General features: G+C 23.2%; 6 protein-coding genes across 7 annotated transcripts in view; 2 read left to right on the top strand and 4 right to left on the bottom strand.

The window, feature by feature from the left end:
• Window positions 1-3,470: 3,470 nt before the first annotated feature.
• LOC102677933 (galactoside 2-alpha-L-fucosyltransferase 2-like) lies at window positions 3,471-6,626 on the top strand. Its single transcript, XM_006617047.2, has 3 exons — window positions 3,471-3,819; window positions 4,473-5,088; window positions 5,151-6,626. The coding sequence occupies exons 2-3, from the start codon at window positions 4,610-4,612 to the stop codon at window positions 5,689-5,691; spliced, it is 1,020 nt and encodes a 339-aa protein (XP_006617110.1). The 5' UTR covers window positions 3,471-3,819; window positions 4,473-4,609; the 3' UTR covers window positions 5,692-6,626.
• Window positions 6,627-7,541: 915 nt separating this feature from the next.
• On the bottom strand, window positions 7,542-9,857 carry LOC102677802 (dynein regulatory complex subunit 4). Its single transcript, XM_031511104.1, has 8 exons — window positions 9,759-9,857; window positions 9,471-9,679; window positions 9,136-9,397; window positions 8,790-9,050; window positions 8,565-8,732; window positions 8,417-8,503; window positions 8,128-8,337; window positions 7,542-8,063 (listed from the first exon to the last, which is right to left on the bottom strand). Exons 1-8 carry the CDS (start codon window positions 9,759-9,761, stop codon window positions 7,848-7,850), a joined length of 1,416 nt encoding a protein of 471 aa, XP_031366964.1. The 5' UTR covers window positions 9,762-9,857; the 3' UTR covers window positions 7,542-7,847.
• Window positions 9,858-10,896: 1,039 nt separating this feature from the next.
• Window positions 10,897-14,307, bottom strand: LOC102677571 (pantothenate kinase 3). Of its 2 annotated transcripts, none has more exons than XM_006617044.2 (10): window positions 13,824-14,307; window positions 13,263-13,437; window positions 12,732-12,910; window positions 12,466-12,639; window positions 12,218-12,385; window positions 12,077-12,153; window positions 11,816-11,992; window positions 11,591-11,726; window positions 11,392-11,505; window positions 10,897-11,328 (listed from the first exon to the last, which is right to left on the bottom strand). In XM_006617044.2, exons 2-10 carry the CDS (start codon window positions 13,402-13,404, stop codon window positions 11,272-11,274), a joined length of 1,224 nt encoding a protein of 407 aa, XP_006617107.1. In that variant the 5' UTR covers window positions 13,405-13,437; window positions 13,824-14,307; the 3' UTR covers window positions 10,897-11,271. The 2 variants fall into 2 exon arrangements, with proteins under 2 accessions (XP_006617107.1, XP_006617108.1); XM_006617045.2 differs by having other exon boundaries at window positions 13,278-13,437.
• A 1,075-nt stretch (window positions 14,308-15,382) lies between these two features.
• On the bottom strand, window positions 15,383-16,283 carry LOC102677437 (MORN repeat-containing protein 4 homolog). The gene is made up of 4 exons (XM_006617043.2): window positions 16,134-16,283; window positions 15,844-16,027; window positions 15,647-15,756; window positions 15,383-15,587 (listed from the first exon to the last, which is right to left on the bottom strand). Exons 1-4 carry the CDS (start codon window positions 16,141-16,143, stop codon window positions 15,439-15,441), a joined length of 453 nt encoding a protein of 150 aa, XP_006617106.1. The 5' UTR covers window positions 16,144-16,283; the 3' UTR covers window positions 15,383-15,438.
• A 104-nt stretch (window positions 16,284-16,387) lies between these two features.
• On the bottom strand, window positions 16,388-20,479 carry LOC102677160 (MMS19 nucleotide excision repair protein homolog). The gene is made up of 9 exons (XM_006617041.2): window positions 20,113-20,479; window positions 19,630-19,868; window positions 19,228-19,560; window positions 18,554-19,148; window positions 18,194-18,472; window positions 17,387-18,108; window positions 17,052-17,309; window positions 16,816-16,980; window positions 16,388-16,688 (listed from the first exon to the last, which is right to left on the bottom strand). The coding sequence occupies exons 1-9, from the start codon at window positions 20,207-20,209 to the stop codon at window positions 16,491-16,493; spliced, it is 2,886 nt and encodes a 961-aa protein (XP_006617104.1). The 5' UTR covers window positions 20,210-20,479; the 3' UTR covers window positions 16,388-16,490.
• Window positions 20,480-20,489: 10 nt separating this feature from the next.
• LOC102677299 (ubiquitin domain-containing protein 1) overlaps window positions 20,490-20,865 on the top strand; it is a 2,390-nt gene continuing 2,014 nt past the window's right edge. Inside the window, exon 1 of the mRNA XM_031511138.1 lies at window positions 20,490-20,668. Coding sequence (XP_031366998.1) covers window positions 20,587-20,668 — 82 coding nt within the window. The 5' untranslated portion in view covers window positions 20,490-20,586. The remainder of the gene's footprint in view (window positions 20,669-20,865) is intronic.

The following is a 20,865-nucleotide window of genomic DNA, read 5'->3' as shown; positions in this document are numbered from 1 at the left end:
ATATCATAGACATTTAATATTCGTGATTAGGTGATGTATGAAATTCATCTATTAGAAAATCATTCGTAAAAATCCTCTTTTTCTAAAAATTCATTCAAAATAAAATAGAATCGGGTTAACTATTTTCGATTTTTCTTGAAAATATCCTGTTGTTAAGAAATACGAATATACCAATGTCATCAATTGCTATTAAATAGTCAATAATCTTTAAAATCTCCATATCTTTCTATGTCTCTAACTTTATATCGTTATAAAAGAAAAATAACTATATTACGATGCAAATATTTTCTGCATATTTCGCCAACTTCGTATAAAACGAAAATAAACGATATGATCGTCAATATTGGACATCGAATTGTTTCATCGAAATCAGCTTTGGTATAATATTTCGATATTACTCCAGTCACCATTCCACTTTCCTCTCAACAATATTCTCTCCATCGTCAAGATCCAGTCACTATCTATCGAAGTAACAGTCCAAGAGAACAACTTGGACATATCTCTCCCATAAATCACATCGTTTCTATACGTTGCACACGCAGAACGCATACGTAATTCTCTCTCTCTCTCTCCCTCCTTGCTATCCTGCTCGTGATCAAATTTCATTTAGCTCGATTCTCAGCGAGCAAAATGCAATTTCCATGCAAACTCCCGACCAACGGCGTAAACTTTCCTTACCGACTGGAAGTCGAGCGCGAACGAGCGGTTCCTACAACGAACTCCAGAATAAAGAGATGGAAGGTTATGTCCGATCATAAGCCTTTTTTTATCGAAGCTGAAATGACGCGAATCGCGATGAGCCAAGATAAAGAAGTTGGTGTGGAGCGCGATTCTATGGTTGGCCAAGTAACTAAGCGAATTTTATGGCTAGGGACTTTTTTTCTGCCAGTGACGTACGATATATTCTTTTTTCACAATCCTTACTTCGTAAACTTTACTCGTTATTTTATCTTCTAATAAATTGGAAAGAAAATAAACGAGTTATCTGACTAATTCATAAATTGTCATTTCGTTCTTGATGACGTATTTTCACAATTTGTAATGCTGCATTAACCAATAAACAAATAACCACTTGTTTAGAACACTAAAAGAAGGGAATTTTTTGAATTTTAAAATCTTATGTTGCTGAACGTTTATGCATTGTGTGCGACAAAAAAGAAAGAAAGCAAACAATGGAAAGAATGAAAAAAAATTGAGTTTGAATATGAAATCAAAATTTATAGCTAATTTAAAATTTTTATTAATTTTTATTTAGAAAAATATTTTTATCCAATTTTAGGAAATGCTTGAAAAATTACACTTTATATTGATTTTATATAAAAATGTTCGAAATCTTTTAGAGCATTTAAGATATTAATACGATATTATCATTTTCTTCTTCTTCAACTTTCGTTTATTTTATCTCTTTTCACAAACTATCGATAAATTGGTAAACTATTTGTTGGAAATATTGATCAAGACGTAAATTTAATGATATCAAAGTCTGTGATCTGGTATGTCTGCGTCTTATCGATAGAAAACTTTTAGCGATCTCTATTTCTCAAAGTTCTAGCCATTGATTCTTGGGTACGAATCTTTCGTCCTATCGCAAAATATCCTTGCATTAGAAAGATAAATCTAAAAATAATATTACACCTAACTATATGTGCTGCCATATTATGATAATAATAATATACAAGATATCCAAAAAATATGAAAAACATAATTGGAGATTTTAATCAATATTTTTCTTTGCAAAAAGTTTCGTTACGATTTGATTAATGAGTTATTAACAAAAAACAATTTGGTCAATTGGAGCATAAACTAGTCAAATGGCAAACATTGCATACGTGCTGCCAGTCAAGCATCAATATATATCAAAGAAAATCAAATATAATAAATATCTTTTTGTCGAAAAAAAATTATATTTACTTATGAAATAGATAAACTAATTAATTATTATTTATATTATGTAGAGAGAGAAGAGAAGATAAAGGAAAAGAAGAGGAGAAATTGATAAGATTGGAGGAGAGGAGAAAAAATTGATAAAGGAATGGAGAAAGAGGAATTGATAAAAAAAGAAATTAATAAAGAAGAGAAGAAGAAGGAATTGGTAAAGGAGGAGAAATAGAGGAACTGACAAAAGAGAGAAGTTCGATTAAAAAGAAAAATAAAGATGACAATGCAAAAGATGACAAAAAAGAGGAAACGATGAAAATGAGAAATAATAATTATGAAGAAAGGGAAATGTATGATAGTAATTGGAAAGAATTGGAGAAAAAGATAAATGTCAAAGGGAAAAGTGAATGACAAAAAGATATGACAAAATAAAGAAAAATGTGTCTCAAAGAAGGGTGAAATTAATAACAGAAGTGACTGGAGAAAAATGATAAAAGAAAATGCTAAAGAAAAGAAGAATCCTATACGAATGTTCAGGAATGTTCGATTAATCAGCATTTCCACATTTTTTAGAAATATCCTGCATATATTCTTCAATTACTTCTTTTTTTTAATAATATTATTTTTCTTTTTTATCTACAAATACGATATTCAATAAGATAAAATCGACATAAAATTAAAAATTAAATAAATAAAAATATATTTACTATTATGTATTCAAAAATAAACATTTATAACTAACTATAATTAAATTAACAATAGAACATTTTCTGCATTTATAGCATTATCTCACAAAAACAAAAATATTCCTAGAATGAAAAAATTTTAATTGATCAAAAAAAATTAATAAATTATTAAAAATATATAAATTTAAGAAATGATAAATTATAAAAATTTTTTTTTTTATTGTCCGTTTTAAAGATATATTTTAAAGCGGATCGTTAGTTTTGAAAGAGAAGTGATGAAAGTATGTCCAATTAATGTTCCGTAAGTGTAATTATACATTTAGAAATTAGAAAAGAAAAGCAAATAATAGAAGAAGGACAGAGATACAATAAAAATATTGAGATCAGTGCCATCTTTAGAGTGTCGCAAATGAAACATGCAAAAAAAAGACAGAAAATAATGGAAAAAAGATAGATAGATGGATAAGAATTGACTATCAGCACCATCTCTATAAAGTTTATTCAATTATTTCGATTAATTATTGATAAATTGATAAATACCAAAATCTGTACTGAAATTTTTCTTTTCAATTTTTAATTTCGTTTTTCAATTTTTATTACAATTTATAAAATATTAGAAAAAAATTTCTTTGAATTAATAATGTAAATCTTAAGAATACGGATATGGAACGATATTAGATATTAGATATTAGATATAATGGATATATTATATGGATATTAAAAAAACATATTAATTATAACACTGATTTTTTACACGATCAACAAATATTTAAAAACATTTTAGATATATTACCGATTGATTCATCGAAGTCGATAGATGGAATAGTAGTATTCTACTATATCTAGTTAAATCAGTTTGACCGACATTGAATGAAGCTAAAAATCTATACATCATACTCAAAGGTGACGATTCTTCATGACGTCATTCATCGGGACAACATCCCCGTGGCAAGGATGTAAATTTGGCTTGAACGAAACGTTGATTATTCAATAATTCATTCAAATTGTTTTATTACAAAGAAAATAAAAATAATGTTGTAATATGAGAAATTAGTGATTGTGATTATTCGTGTCAAAGAAATAACGTTTTAGAGAATGTAAAACATCTCGTGTAAATACGCAACAAGCGTCAATGTACGAGATACGCATCGATTTCGCCGGGAAAATATGAGTAATAAAAATAAAAATTTGGTGAATATAAAACTCATAAATAATAGTGGATTTCAAATGCAATATCAAACATTTTTTGGAATAGGTGAGTAGATGAGATATTAAAATATATAGTCGTTCATATCTAACATAATTCGATTCGATAAATAAGTCGAATATAATATTTAATTATTTTTAAAATTTTTTTATCAATGTAAGTATTTTTCTCTATAATTTTATTTTTTTTTATATAAAACCAAATGAATAGTAAATATTACTCTTGTATATACATACGTACATATATATGTATATATATTTATACATATCAAAATTCGTATAGGAAGTATCTAAACATCACCACCTGTTACTACCTTATAGTATCATATATAACGTATAATATAATTTCATTAGATTCAAACAAACAAATATCATTAAATAATTTTAATTTACATGTATTGCGCTTTGTATAATAAAACCTTGCTAAATTAGCAGCTTATTAAACAAAATATGCTAGGCCATGTCCTTTTCAATGTCTGACTAATATCGATCTATACTACTTAATAGCATTATTGTCATTTTATTTGTAAAATATAACAAAATTTTTCTTAATTGAAATAAAAAATTGCGAAACCTTTTCAAATAAATTTCTTTTTTAAATTAGTTTTATTATTATCATTAACAATAGCATGATCCATATTTTGTTATCATATATAATTAAGATGCATATTGTTCAATAAAAATAATATTATCATTGTAAAGATGTACGACGAAAAGCAAAGGACATGGCACATCTGTAGATAAGAAATGCTGGACTAGTGGAAATTGAAGAGTAGAAAATAAATAAAGAGAAAGCAGTAGAAGATAGAAAAAGAATTAATATACGTAGTGACTATACCATGCATATAAGGATATCCAGTCACTCTCAGCAGCATATACTTGCAAGTGCAATATTTCTTGCTATGATAGTGGTCATCAGCATCCATGTCTTCCTGTTTCCTATGTACACATATAATCCACCAGCTCATCATATAAAGATTTCATCATATGAACAAGCTCTTTGTCATACTTCTTCAAAGAATATTAATATACCACCAAAATGGGAATATCCTTGTCCCAAATATGGAATAGTTTCTGCAATTCAAGGTGGTAGGCTTGGAAATCAAATCTGGGAATATGCATCAGTATGGGCTACTGCAAGAAGAACTGGTTTGGAACCATTTATGCCACATTGTATATTAAAAACTCTTGAGGAATATTTTGAAAATCTTAGTATTCCTCCACTTAATTACATTGGAAAGTGTAATTTAGATGTTAATCAAATTGTTAATTCTCTTGGACAATGGAACAGTACAGAACAAAATATTATTATACCGAGGTAAACTATTATATTTCATTCATATCACAGATATTTCATATTTTTAATATATTTATTAATAGACATGCAGCTTATTGGTCTTTAATTTTGGTGTGGTTGGATGATGTAAGAAGAGAATTTACATTTAAGCCAAATTTAAGAACTTATGCAGAAAAAGTACTGAAAGAAATAGCAGAGGAATTTAATTTATTTGAACCAACATTTGTAAGCATACACATTCGAAGAACAGATTATGTGGATTATCTATGGCAAAAATTAAAAATCAGACCTGCACCAGTCAGTTATTATTTTGCAGCAATGGATTACTTTATTGGCAAGTATGATAATGTAGTTTTTGTAGTAACTAGTGATAATATAGTTTGGTGCAAGTATCATTTGAATAGTAAAAGACATAGAATAAAATTTGTATCTGATGTGGATGCAAGAGGTCCAGGTAAAGATCTTGCAGTTTTATCAGCATGTAATCATAGTATTATAGATTATGGTACATATGGTTCGTTTGGCGCAATTTTAGCTGCTGGTGAAACTATTGTGTATAATGTAACAACATATTTTTCTACATTAATTGCCGAAGTTTTGCCAAACTGGAAAATAATGAGTTGAATTAGAATCAAAAAATATTCCATAGATCTCAAATTAAAACTAATGCATGTACAAATACTTTATTAAAAATACTTTTTATACAGAGTTTAACGATCATTTCGTTCGATTTAACGCGAAGATCATATTCTCTATATTTCTTTCAGAATTAAAATTGCTAAAAAATTTTATATACAATTTTTTTTATTAAATATTTGTTTACTATTTACAATCTTTCTAAACAAGAATATATTTCTTAAATACAATATTAAAAATTTTAATTTATTATTCCAATATAAAGAGGCAACATATATATATATATATATATATAATTATTTATCATAGAATCTAATATTAATCTTTAAAAGTTTATTGCATATTTATATCTTTTCAACAATTTCTAAAAATTCAAATGAAAGTGTAGCATTATATTTTACAAAATTTTTATGAATATAGTATAAGTATAATGCTGATAAATTGTTTAAAAATAGTAGCAATATATCAGTTTTTCAATTAATTATGGCACTATTAATGACAATGTTAGAAATCCATGCACTTTTAATGGTAATATACTTTAATAAAAACATAAGAATCTAAAGTAAGAAAAGAAATACAATGGAACAATGGACCACTAATGTCTAAAATTAAAACAGATGCTTATTTTTTTTACTACCTATGATTCATATTCATAGGTTTTGAGAAATTGAATAGATTCAATATTCTTTTGACACAATGAACCAATAAACTGAGACTAATCTAAAAATCTGCAAGAAAATTTTATAGTGGTCAAAATTAAATATAAAGATTTTTAGATGTTCATATTATTATTTTTTAAATCATGATCTTAACTAATTATTTCATAATATAACATATAATATAATCCAAAATGAAATATAATTATATTATATATTTAAGATGTTTTTTGAGTAAAGAAATTACAATCAAACTTGCAGATATAGAAAAAAAAAGTATCGATAAACCATAACTCTTATGATGTACAATGATTTCAACTGTGATTCTATTTCTTATTGTGCCAAATTCTTAGTGTATAATAACGTATAATAATTAAATGTGTGAAAAAAAATACATATACACATTCGTTCGTATATATATGTACATATAAATATTAAGTGCTGAATAAAAGTATTGGCACATTCCAACATTTTTTTTATAATATTCTTTGTAAATCTTTAAAATATAGAATTTTCTTTCTAATTTTTTACTAAAATATAATATTAAAATCTAAAATTTATATATTAGAATTTATTAAATAATATAAAATATATAATAATGATAAAGATAAAAAAATAAAAAGTAGGATTATTTTCAGTGAAACAATAAAAAAAATATTATTTTGCAATATAAATAATCAACAATATCAACTTATACTTAAAATTATATTTTAACAAAAAATTGTTGACAAAATTATATTATATTTTAAAGATTTACGAAAGACGTTATTACAAAAACTACAGTGTGCCAATATTTTTGTTTAGTACTGTATATATGTACATATAATAAGATTATATCTATACAAAATATTATATAATGTTTTCAAATGAGTAAAGAAAAAGACAATTAAGTATTTATTCACTTAATAATTAAATGTTTCCAAAACTAAAAAAGTTAATAGATGTGAAAAGTATTTTACATAAGTCCATGTTATATATTTATAATAAGTGTTTAAACCTTATATTAACCACGTGACCTGATATATTCAATTTATAATATTTAGTAAATGTGTCTATGTCTATATGTTAATATCTATATATAAATATCTATATATTATATATACATATAAAACATCTTTAATATAATTGTGCCTGTTAGTTGTTAAAAAATTATAAAAAATATAAGATGAAGATGCATTACAATTTACAATTAAAATAAATAATTAAAAAATATTAAACAATCAAATAGAGAAATTGTACAACTATCAGGCACTATATGATCTACTCTGTAAATTCTGTGATAATTTTATGTAATTTGTAAAAAAATAAAACAGATGCATTAAAAATGATTCATTTCACAAAATAAAAATATTCTGCATCAGAAATTATTTAAAATTTTTTTGTATTAATCTGATTTTATTATTTTTACATTTCACTAATTGATAGTGAAAGTATATTATATGATCAATCAAAAATGAAAAGTCATTAAAATCCTAACATTATAAAAGACTAACGATTCGAAGTAACAAGACCAGCAGGTCCCAATCCTAGCTTTGTAGTAATTGCTTTTACTCTCAATGGCTGAAAACCAAGTTCACTTTTTGGAATTCCATATTCTTGTAATTTAGTTTCATACGATCGAAGGAGATCATCATGCGCTTTACACACTTTCGCTAATTCATATTGAAGATCTTGTATCGCATTATTTTTCTTATTCAGCATATTCTTAAAAAGAAAAAACATTTATATATATATATAAAATAAGAAGGAAAAAAAAAAATGTACAAACCTCTAATTTTTGATTAGCATTAATAACTGCCATTGGGTCTAATTGAGCAGCAGCAAGCACTTCACTGATTTGTGCTTCGCGCTGTTCTAATAAATCGGATAATTTTTCGAGTTTCTTTTCCAAAAGAACATTTTTTAATCCTGTCTTCTGTTGCAGTTCAAGTATTGCTGAGACAAATCTTGCATGTAATTCATTTCTTTCAGATTGACACTAAATAATAAAATATCAACTTTTAATGAATATATGAAAATAGATAATTATTTAAAAAAAAAACAATATTTTTATTTACTTTTTCAAATCGTACTTCTAGTACTTCATTTTCCCATCTTAAATTCTCCAAATCTTTGGTAGTTATTGCTAATCTTTTTTTAATATTCTGAAATTAAAGTTTTAAATAAAAAATAATCAATGTAAGAAAAAACATTATAAATACTAACAGCCAAACTTTGTTTATCTTTTTCGTAATTTGCTAATTGACTAGTAAGAGTTACTAAAGATTCCTCATACGATTTTTCATTGCCAGAATATTTTTTATTTTCAATTGTTAATTCTCGTACTTGTTTTTTCATACGTTCTTCATTATTTCTCATTTCATCCATTTGTTCCTGCAAATTCATTATTTACATTATAAATGTATAACTTCATTTTTTAATCAACTATACCTTCATACTCTTAATCAAAGATAGATTATTAAGAGTAATGTCATTATAATAAGCTTTCATTTCTGCAAATGCAACTTCATGGTTTTTAATCAAATTTGTAATTTGTGTGTTTTTTCTTTCTTCCACTTCAGTCATTTCCATACGATGTTTTAAAGTAAGAGCTTCATATTGACTTGTTAATTTGTATTCATATTTTTGTTCTAGTTCTATAGCTTCATTTTCAAATTGTTTTATTAGTTTATCTATTTCTTCTGCATATTTCTAAATAATAATAAATATTTATTTACATATTATTATATATATAATATTTAAAAGTAATAAAATAAATTTTTTATTTCTTTCATACCAATTTTAATGTTTTTATTTCATTTAAATGTGCTAAATCCTGTTCTTTTTGCATTTTTTTTAATTCTCTTTTATCTTTAATTAATTCGTTTTCTTGAAGAGTATAATCATCTTGTGCCATTTTAAGAGCAACCATGTGTTCAGCTTTAGTTTCTGACAAATCAGTTTGATGCTCATACATTAAGTGCTTTACTTTCTGTTTATATAATTTAAGCTCTGCTTCATGTTTTTCTGATAACTCTTCTTTTTCGCGTTCTTTATTTCTTTAAAAATACTATATATAAATTAAATGATACTAAAATATTAAATTTGCAATCAAATATATATAAGAAATACCTGACAGTTGCTTGCGCTTCATCTAATTGATGTCTTGTGATTTCCCAATAAGTTCTGATTTTATCTCTTTCAAGTTGAAAAAAATTTCTTTCTTCCCGTTCGCGTTCTATTTCTTCAAGTATCTTATGTGCATATATTTCTAATTGTTCTCTATTCATTTTTGTTGTATCTGCTCCATCAAGGATACGTGCTTTTGCTTTCTTAGGTCCCTAAAAAATTTAAATATAAAAAAAAATAATTTATGTATACGAAAAGAAAATTTTTAAATTTATAAATTTATAAACTCACCATTTTTATAAAAAAAAATAAAAAATTAAAATTAAAAAAGTCGAATACCACGAAAATATCTATCTATTGCAACTTCTGTTGATTACAAATAAAAATTTAAGAAAATAAATAATAACAATATCAATTAATATTTTAGAATCGATATCTTTATTTTATAATTTCATTAATAAAGATTACTACATCGTTTTAACATGAAATTATAGTGTTTTGTTCGATTAGTTGCTAAGTAACCAAAACTTAACAGTATAAAGAGAACATAGAAAATAGGGATAATATAGTTTATAATATAATAACAAGAAAAATTATTTTATTTCCTAATAATTATGTTATTTTATTACAAATATAATAAAATAATATTTATTTTTATATAATTTTATTATAAATATTCATGCAATGAGAAAACACATTAAATGCATGTATATAAGTCTATTAAACATATTTAAAATATTCGTTTACAATACAAAATTTTTAATATTTCGCATTCAATAAGAAATTATTAATATAAGAAAACTACATATATTCTATTTCATAAAAATAAATTTATAAACAAATTTAAAAATTTTCTGTTTGTTATATATTTGTAAATTTATACAAATATTAGCCATAATAATAAATGTATCATAAAATATGTTTAGAAAAAACATTTTTTTTATAATGTTATAATACAAATATCATGATATTTATCATTCTATTGTTTATCATGTTATAAATTATTCTATAAAAGAAATATCTAACAATATGTTATATGTTTATATCTTGAAGCACCGCATGTACTTATAATTCAGTAATGATAAATATATTATCAAATATATTTTGCAAATAACTAAAAAAATGCATGTTATTAACCTATAAATGTGGCCACTAAGCAATATACTTTGTATTAATTTTGATCATTATCGTAACAAATTACTAATCAATTATTATACTTTATGTCTTTTAATAATCAAAGTAAAAACTATTAATAATAATAACAGTTATTAATAGATAATAATAGATATTAAGTACTTATTAATATAATTGATTTTTTCTTCTGTTTTTTAATAATCATAAACAATTAAAAAATTGCATATAATTATAAGAAATACTATGTTCTTATGTGAGCATATATTTATAAAAACATTTAAAAAATAAAATATGAGGTAGACTCATTTTACGGATATAAAGAATATTGTGTAGGATTTATGCGTTTGAGTCTTGGTCCATTATAATCTTCTATATAAAATCGTGCAAGGTTTGTGCCCACATTAGGTTTTTATGCAATTTTATGCAATTATGTAACGCGTTTTAAAAAAATCATACTGTGCTCATTCATTAAAACTATAACAAATATAACTACATTTAAAAGTAATACAATCCTGATTTTATATTTATATCATTACTAAAATACTTCCTGAGAAACTAAATATTATATAAGAAAATAAATAATTATGTTAAATAATTATATTTATGAAAAAAGTTCATTTGAATTAAAGAATCAAATGGAATGATATATATGTTTATGTATTATTTCTCTCTATACTTTTGTTTCACCTTTAAATTGAAGCAGACATCCTACAGCACCAAAATAACCCTAAAATTAAAAAAGATTAATAAATACATTTAAATTATTTAAAAAATTTATTATATATTCTACCTCATGTTCTAGAAATAGAGCTTTCATAGTTCCTTTAGACCAATAATCCATAGCATAAGCCAGAAGTTTCATTGATATAGGATTTACTCTGAGAAAGTTTCCTACAAATACAACCTAGAATTTCAATCAATATTATTAATAAAAATTGAATATAATAAATACAATAATCAATATTAATATAATAATATAAATTTTTTACCCTCTCAATTTTTTCGTTAACAGCACACATACGAGCGATAGAACCAATATTGTTTGTAATAGTAACAAGTGTTGCACGTGCAAGATCTTGTTTACTAACTGCATTCCGTCGCTCTTTAGAGTTCATTTGTCCAAAACTATATATAACAGAATAATGCATATAAATAAAAAATAAATTATAAAGGCATAAAATAAAAATGATTTATTTATTCATTGAAATTATTACCTGCTTGCAACAAGATCTCCAGGAAGACCAAAAGGTCCATAATCTCCACCATAAATATCCTTAACTAATTTATCTACTCTAGTATTATCACCTCCAGTTGCTAACTCTATTGCTTCTTCAAAAGTGTTACATCCAGTTAATAAACAACATAATCCTAAAAATGTACCTCCACCTAGACTAAATGTGAAATAAATATTGTTATATATTATAAAAATTAAATATTATATATATAATTCAATATTATACATAGAAGAAACATACCTGGTGCCAGATATTCTTTTATAATTTTCTGGTCCATAAACAGCTAAAATGCTTACTCCTGACCCTATATTTACAAGCTGTAAAATGTATTTATAAAATATGTATATAATACAAATTAATATTTTAGAAAATTAAACATACCAAAAAAGGATAGGGTTCAGAAAAATCATAGGGAACTTTCTGACATTTATTATCATCTGTAGGATAAGACCAATAATAACATTCATGTGGATTTGTTGTTTCAATATAAAGCATACCACGTATTAAACTATCTAGTTCATCAAATTTTGCTAAATTCATATTTACTTCCTATAAAAAAAATATAAGTTTTTATAATTTATGATATGATATAAATTAAAATATATCATATAAAAAAATAAATAGCTTACTTGTTTAAAGTTATTTTCAAATTTAAATGCTCCACCACCTGTAGCACAAACTGTTGTTACAAGATTTGCCATACCTTTAGATCTTGCTAATGCTAAAAAATTTCCCATTTCACTTGTAGGAAATCTAATAAAATGTAATGTACCGCGTCTACCTCTAATGCAAACATTATCCATCTATAATAAAACAATATTTTAAAATTTTTAATATGAAAAATAACATGAAAAATAGAATATTTATAATAATATGAAATATTAAAGAAACATACTTGCAAATGTGTATCTCTATGACCTGTTTTCCCATATGCTGAATTTTTAGTTAAATATCGTCGAATATTTTTCAGAGTCTCAAGTTCTGCATCTGCTTCATCTCTTGTAGTATCTTTAGGTTCAAAATATACTAATTTAGATAATGTACCTCCTATATCCATACCAAACCATGGCATTGCTAAGAACATAAAACATTATGCATATGAATTATGAACATGAATATTAGAAATATTTAAATAATAAATAATTAAATAAAATTCAATCATTACAATAAAAATATAAATTAATTTGTTATTACAAATTGTATATGAGAAAGCATACAGTATTTATATATTAAAAAAATGCAAATTGTAAATTTATTATAAGCTTCAACAATATTATTGATTATAATATTAAAATACAAAATTATAATATAAAAAAGTAACAATAAAAAAATTAAATCATAATTGTTACATATACTGCTGCTGTAAAGATATTTTAAAAATAATATTAATAAAAAAAATAAAAATGGCTACTCTAAGCACACATACACTTGAATGACTCACAAGGTGATGAATGATTTTTGGACTCCTTAGAAAGAGTCTCAGTATTAGTATAACCATTGGATGTCATAGCTTTTGTTGTGATATGATTTTTATAATTTTGAGGACTCATTGTTGATCTTCGAGTCATTTACAATCTTCTTCAATATATATAATTTCTTAGCTGGAAATTAGAAAAAAAATTATGTGAACAATATAATGTATTTTAATATATACAATTTAGAAAACTATAAATTAACTTCATACAATATTTTTATTTTAACATAGTCGTGTATAAATATTTTTTAAATATTTATTATATATTAATAGCAAATCATTAAATTGAAAAAATTAAAAAGAAATTATTTATTTAAATATTTATTCTAATATCATATTCTTCATATTTTTTGATAAATAAAAAAAAATACATTATTCATAAATTAAATAGATAAATAGATTAAATAGTAAAAGTATATTTATTTTTTTATTATAGTTTTATTGATAATATCAAAAAGATTTATTTTATTATAATTATATCAAATAATTTAAATTTAAATTTAAATAACTTACAATATTATATTTTCTTCAACTATTAATAATTAAATTGTCTCTTTATGACTTAATCACTGTGTACATTCTTAATTGGTTAACAACACTGTTTTAAATATATTAGATGAAAACTTATTATATATGTATAACAAAATGATGAATTAAAATATAAAATATCATTACTATTTTATTAATATATTTAAAATTAATGTTAATTAATTTTAAATCAGGAATAACAATTTTTAATAATATTTGTAAAATAAAATTATCGATACTTTTAACAATCTAAGATGACGAATTATAAGAATGATGATATAAAGTACATTATACACACACAAAATTATTTTAATAATATGAATATGAATGACAAGTATTTATTTCAGAGAAAAACAAAAAAAGCACAATAAATCTGATCTCCAATAGATATTAACTATTGGCTAATCAAAAGACAAGAGGGAATAAACTACGCCATTGCGCTCATGTTAACCAATGATAGAAATGAAGCAATAGAGAATTGTTATAACTGTATTTTGTACGGTACAAGTAAAAAATAAAAGTAGAAATTAAAATATAATTCGACTTAAAAATGTCATTTCAAATTAAATTAGATTCTCCTTATAAAAAATTGAAAAATCATAGTTTAATAATAAATAAATTTTTCAATAAAAATAATGACCAAAAAATTTTTAAATCAGATTATTTTATTATCGAATAATAATTTTGATTTATTGTTAAAATTGATTCTATTATAAAATATTGATTCACAAATTATTATAATTTTAATCAAAATGTTATTAAATATTGTATTCAATTTATAAAAATGAATATGAATATAGAACTAAATCACAATCATTTCTTATTTTAATTTTAATTTATTTTAACAACATCGTACTAATATTATTTAGAAATTATATTTTATAAAGAACTTATTCAATAATCTTTTTTCTAAACTCATTTGCTTTTCAAATTTCTATAATAATATAGAATGACAGTCATACAATTATAAAAATTTTTTATATTAATTTTTTTTATTTTTACATATGACATTACTCACATCATAAATCCATGTTACTAAAATCTATATAAAAAAAAATCGTAAAATACATATTTTTTATTACGAATTAATTTAATTTAAATTTTTAACATCACAAAATTTAGATTTATGAATTTAAAAACTTATATTATAAACTTTTGTATAAGATAAGCTATTTTTCTGTATATATTAATTTATATATATTTCATAATCACGTGTGTCTATTGACATAATATATAAAAGTCATAAATGTCTTCACATTTTACGTAATTAAAAGTAAATATTCAATTACTATTTTATTATTATTTATTATAGAAAAACAACAAATATAAATTAATAATAATAAATTATTAATATTAAATTGAAATAATATTAATATAATATAATATTAATATTAGTATATAATTATAATTATATATAATAATTATATGATTTAAAAAATATTTTATAATTTTGTATAATTTAATAATAAATTTGTCAATAATTTTTCTTATTAGCAATTTAATAAATAACATAAAATATGGAATTAATAATTAAATAATATGTGTATATTTTAAATCTCTTTATTAAGACTCAATATAATTATATTTTATATATAGCTAATTAACTACATTGAGTACGAGCCATCATAGAAATCTTCTGTGCTTTCTGTACTATGTCTGGGCAATGTTTACGACGTACAAGTTTACAATCTTGAAAGAAACCTTCATTTCTAGGGAAACCATGTGATCCATCAGCATATGTAACTAATCCTAAAAATAATAATTTATTAATTTAATATAAAAAGTTTGACATTTAAGATCTTGCATACCTAATCCCCATACACGGCCACCACGAAATTCTCCTTCAAATTTCATACCATCTGATCTCCAAAACACACCATGACCATGAAACCAACCTTGCATAAATTCACCTTCATATCTAATAAAAAATATTATTAGATTGATAATCATAAAAAATAAAATAGAAAGTTTTTTATATATAAAATAACTTATATATAATACTTACTTTGCTCCATCTGGAAATACTATAACTCCTAAACCAGAACATAGTCCATTTTGAAAACCTCCATCATAACGTGTTCCATCAGGAAGCAATAAAGAACCAGCACCATGCTTTAATCCTTTTGCATTCCAATCTCCAATATATTTTGTACCATCTTCATATTTATATGCACCATTTTTTACTATACCTATGAATAGATTTTAATACTATACATATTTTTCATATATTTTTTTTATATTTCTAAAATTAAAAAAAAAAAAAGAAAAAGAAAATCAGTGTAAGTTAAGTCTTACCATCACCCATGTTTCTAGTATACTAAATGTATTAAGAGTAACTTTCAGGTTTCAATCTCATTATAGAAATCAATTCTTTATTCAATTATATACATTATGTACAATATATAGAACAAACATAATATAATGAATCAATTTCTTTAGTCTTATAGGAAAAAGTACAATAAAAAAAATCATTTGTTTGGAATATTGTATATAAATGAATATATAAAAGATTTGTATATATAATTTTGAAAATATATAAAACAATATTATAACTAAATTTATCTATATTAAGTAAAAATAAATGTATACATTTATAAATTACAAAAGACTTTATTGTGATAAATTTCATGTAAATTAAAATAAAACAGATCATTATTCTTTTAATATTCCTGGCGCACCAACTAAAAACCATTTTGTTCTTGCTTTTACTGCGGCTTTTCGCACTAAACGTTTTCGATCATCAATTGATATTGATAATTTTTCTAATACATCTTGTTTATATGTATTGATTAAAACAATTGGATATTTACAATAATTTGTTAGGCATTCTAAAGCTGCTATTCTGACTCTCTGCAATATTAATTAAAAAATATTAAATAAAATAAGATGTACAAAATTAAAATAATATAAATGAAAATATTCATAAAATAATTTATTTATATTATAAATATAAATTAATAATTTCTTAAAATATTACCATTGTTTTATAAGTAGATAAGTTTAACAATCTCGGAATAAAACATTGTATTTTATCAGAAAAAATATCATGTTTAGTCTCTAAAAGAAGATTCAATGTTGTTAAAGTTAAAAAAAGTAATTGTTCATTGTCAAGAGATAAAGATTCTATTAAAAGAGGGACCAGCTGAAAAAAATAAAGATTAATATATACTATAAATTAATATATACTATAAATTGTTAATATATAATCAATACCTTAGATAAATACATAAAGAAAAGTTCTACAGGTACTTCTTCTAATAGCTGTACTAATGCACTTAAATAGTTCTGTCTTGAGATATTTTCAAATTCAAAATTTTTTTTAATTAAATGTTCAAATACTCTTTGTTTATATAAAATTTTAACATTACAGAAATTTTCTTCTATCAAAGTATCTTCATGCCTATTTGTTAAGATTTTATATTCTTGTGCTACATATTGACCTATTTGATCATGTTTTAAAATATTGGTAAGCTGTGAATACAGTATTAAAAAAATATTACATGTTGTTTATAAAATATTTTTTAAAAATATCAAAAATTTTTACGTACTTCATTCAAAAATATTTCAATATTACAAGAACCTTTTGTAATTATAGCTTTTGTTAACCATATTTGTAAAGAAACTGCTGCTTTCATTATTTCAGTATTAACATTTAAATTCAAATTATTATTTATTTTCTCTTTGAAATATGATAAAATACATAAAAACGATTCGTCATTATCATTAACTTTGTTTAATATTACAGCAATAAATTTATGCGTTATAAGTCTTATATTTAAATAATTATTATTAAATGCCAAATTATAGAGATTTTGTAATAAATTTAAATTTATTATAAAATCAACATTTTGACGTAAAGGAATGAAAAGATTCATTACAAAAATAGCATCAAATTCTGAAACTTGTTCACTCAAAACTGAAGAATATTTATTAATAAGATTTTGTTGTTCTTCAAGTGTTAAATTTCGTATAATTAATCGACAAATATTTAAAACTATATCTAATCTTTGATCTATAGGATTAAATCTAAGTGCAATCAATTTTTGAATTATATTACACTCATAATATAGATAATGTTGTATATTATAATCAATATTTTTTGTAGCAACTAGCCTGTGAAGACATGTTAAAGCTGTAAAGCTTATATCAAAATTTGCAATATCTGTTTGTGATACAATTTGAGGAAGAACTTCAATAGCTAATTTATACGTTTTAGCAACAGCTGCTAGTACTTCTAATTTATGAATTTGTATTTCTACTTTCTCTTCACCTGAAACAATTAAAATGATAAAATTTTATTTTAAAATAAAATAAAATTCTAAATCATACTTCAATTATTAAATTTATTAGATTACCAGTTAATTGAAATTTTTCTTTAATTAAATTTAATATTTCATCTGGATATAATGTAGCAAAACTTATAAGACACGAATGACAAAGTATTTTTATTTCATTATATCTCACTTCACTCAAACTATAAATTTTATCATAAATTAGAGTGCGATGTGTTTTATTTAAATATGCTTTTTGTATTGTTAAACCAAACAATATCTTAGATTGTAATTCTGTATTTTGTGTTGATAATTCATTTAAATATAAATTTGGTATATCTGTCCATGCTAGTTCTGGAATATCTAAAAAAAATTTTATTATTTTATATTAAAATTAAAATAATTTTTAATACATATCTCAAAGTATATGAGATATATATTCACCCTTGATAGTAAATCCATAATCAGAAGCAATTTTAATAAAAGTATTTAATGTTTCAATTAAAATTACTTTATTAATTATTGAAATATCAGTAGAATATTGACCAAGAGATAATGGTACTATTACTTTTAATATTTCTGTACATGATTCTTTATTGACCATTGCCACACATTCCAACAATTTTACAGTTGGTCTAAATAAACTAAGTTGCACATCATACATAGATAAATTTACATTTGTGATTATATCATCAATAAAACTTTTACAAAGTTTAACATCACTTGATATAATTTCAATTAAAGATATAACTGCCTTCAAACTTGCATTTTTTAATTCTAAATCTGCACCTGGTATAATTTCTTTTTTTAAAGCAATAAATAATTCAGTCAAATGTGGTTCAAGGCCTTTTACACCAAATATTGGTGTACCTTTGCACAATAAATTTAAAGAATCCATCTTGGCAATCTTAAGATTAGAGAATAATTTATCAATTATAAGTGGTATACAGAATTCAGCAAATTCTGGTATAGCACAAAGACAAGGTGCCAGTTTTTCTGCCAAATCATCACGTGTTATCCCTATTTCCTCTGTTCCAGACTGAAAAATGTCAAGTCAAATTACAATTCATATTCATAAATGATGTATAATTAAAATCTTGATTGGTTGATTTAATTACAGGATTGAAGTCAACTGGAAAGTAACATGCAATGACTTCAAACATTTCTTCAGTTAAATGGCCTAGTGAAAATTCTTTTATAAATTTTGGAAGTGCACTAAATAATAGCATAAGATTTCTTGGATCCCTTTCTCCATCTATAGCACTAATAACTCCATAAATAAAATCTGGTCCCATAGCTTTTAAATCTTCTATTTTATTTTCCAATAATGTTATAAATATGAAATATATATTCCTACGATCAAGTAATAATTGAGATTGGCACTGAACATTTTCAAAAAGAGCTCTGAATAAATGTGCAGGTGAATCTTTAGGCAAATGAGTCATTTGAACCTGAAAGAATCATTATTCATTTATATAATTATTACAATTAAATATAATTTTAATAAATGCAAAACTTACAATTGATAAAATTCCTTTTAATACTGCTGGTATAATATTATGATGATCCTTTAATCTATCACAATAAAATGATGTTATAAAACCCAATTCAGCTTCATTCAAAAAATCTTTTGGTAAATAAAATAAAATAATAGAAAGAGCACAAATGCCTTTTTCTCGTATTTTAACATCTTTTTCTGTTACAAAAGGTCCAAGTTCTTCCACAACTGTATAAAGTTTTGCATATCCAGATTGTATTTCTAAATTAAAAAAGAATTATTTATTTTTTAGAAAATTATTTATTTTTAAGAAAAATAAATTTTAAACAAATATTTCAATAATTTACAAATTTAATAATTCTAATAAAGATATTATTTTTATTAATGTAAATAAATGTAGATAATATTTTAATGAACTACAAACAAGTTTTCTAGTTTTTGCTTTAAAAATCAAGGCCAATTATCTATATGTAGAGGAAGAACAATCATGCTAATTAATACACACCTAAAGCGATCTGTTGGCATGTTATGTTCAGTGTTTCGTCTTCTTTAAAAGCAGTAAGAAATCTTTCTTTAAAAACAGTACTTGTAAGTGAAGCCATTGTAAACCATGCCTTCTTTCTATGTTACTTAACCTTAATATATTAATAAAATATAATTTTATCAAATATAATCGTGATTAATTTTTTGATTTAAAATTATTAAATATATTTGAATCATAAAATAATTTGATAAGAATTATTTCGCGTGACGCGTCTTAGTAGAATATTAGATTTATTAAAAAATTGTTTATAAAACTTGTTTTATTTAGGTTTTAAACCCATTTATATGAATTAATATTTCAGGTTAGGTTACTAATGATTCGATTATAGCGCCTCTAATGGTACCGATTTGTAATTCAGTGGATAAGATGGACGAAAATGGCATGTGAGGTGTTGTTAAATTTTAGTGAAATGTTTGGTTACATCAGCCACCTAGGATGGGAGGCTGCATAGGTATAACAAGGGCAAGAAATGCCTCTGTTGATAATACTACAGGAAATTCTACGAGAGTAAATTCAGGTAAAAATTAAAATGAAATTTTGCGCGTAGAAATTGCAATCAACAACAGTTAACCTTGAAGATAGTTCAGGTTTTTTCCTTACCTTCCTACCTAGCATTTATTGCGTGTTATGCATTGATATTTGCATATTATTTATTACATAAAATATTATTGAAAGATTAAATTATATATATATATATATATATATATGCGTATA

Source organism: Apis dorsata, unplaced genomic scaffold, assembly GCF_000469605.1.
Source record: "Apis dorsata unplaced genomic scaffold, Apis dorsata 1.3 scaffold_292, whole genome shotgun sequence".
Taxonomy (NCBI): Eukaryota; Metazoa; Arthropoda; class Insecta; order Hymenoptera; family Apidae; genus Apis; species Apis dorsata.
Note: the sequence above shows the minus strand (reverse complement) of the source record. Positions and strands in the feature narration are given on the sequence as shown.

Bases quoted from the DNA above. Each gene is read 5' to 3' on its own strand.
- LOC102677571 (XM_006617044.2), bottom strand. From the start codon at position 13,404: ATGACTCGAAGATCAACAATGAGTCCTCAAAATTATAAAAATCATATC. The intron at 12,640-12,731 runs GTATGTTTCTTT...GTTTTATTATAG, and splicing joins ATAGAGATACACATTTGCAA to ATGGATAATGTTTGCATTAG. The intron at 11,727-11,815 runs GTAATAATTTCA...TGTTATATATAG, and splicing joins GGAGATCTTGTTGCAAGCAG to TTTTGGACAAATGAACTCTA.
- LOC102677933 (XM_006617047.2), top strand. From the start codon at position 4,610: ATGCATATAAGGATATCCAGTCACTCTCAGCAGCATATACTTGCAAGT. The intron at 5,089-5,150 runs GTAAACTATTAT...ATTTATTAATAG, and splicing joins CAAAATATTATTATACCGAG to ACATGCAGCTTATTGGTCTT.
- LOC102677437 (XM_006617043.2), bottom strand. The intron at 15,757-15,843 runs GTAAGTATTATA...ATTTTTTATTAG, and splicing joins GTATTTCCAGATGGAGCAAA to ATATGAAGGTGAATTTATGC. The intron at 15,588-15,646 runs GTATGCAAGATC...TATTATTTTTAG, and splicing joins TGGCCGTGTATGGGGATTAG to GATTAGTTACATATGCTGAT.
- LOC102677802 (XM_031511104.1), bottom strand. The intron at 8,733-8,789 runs GTATAGTTGATT...ATGAATTTGCAG, and splicing joins CTTTGATTAAGAGTATGAAG to GAACAAATGGATGAAATGAG. The intron at 8,338-8,416 runs GTAAATAAAAAT...TTTATTATTTAG, and splicing joins TAGAAGTACGATTTGAAAAA to TGTCAATCTGAAAGAAATGA.
- LOC102677160 (XM_006617041.2), bottom strand. From the start codon at position 20,209: ATGGCTTCACTTACAAGTACTGTTTTTAAAGAAAGATTTCTTACTGCT. The intron at 19,869-20,112 runs GTGTGTATTAAT...TTTTTAATTTAG, and splicing joins ATGCCAACAGATCGCTTTAG to AAATACAATCTGGATATGCA. The intron at 18,109-18,193 runs GTAATCTAATAA...TAATTGTTTCAG, and splicing joins AGAAAAATTTCAATTAACTG to GTGAAGAGAAAGTAGAAATA.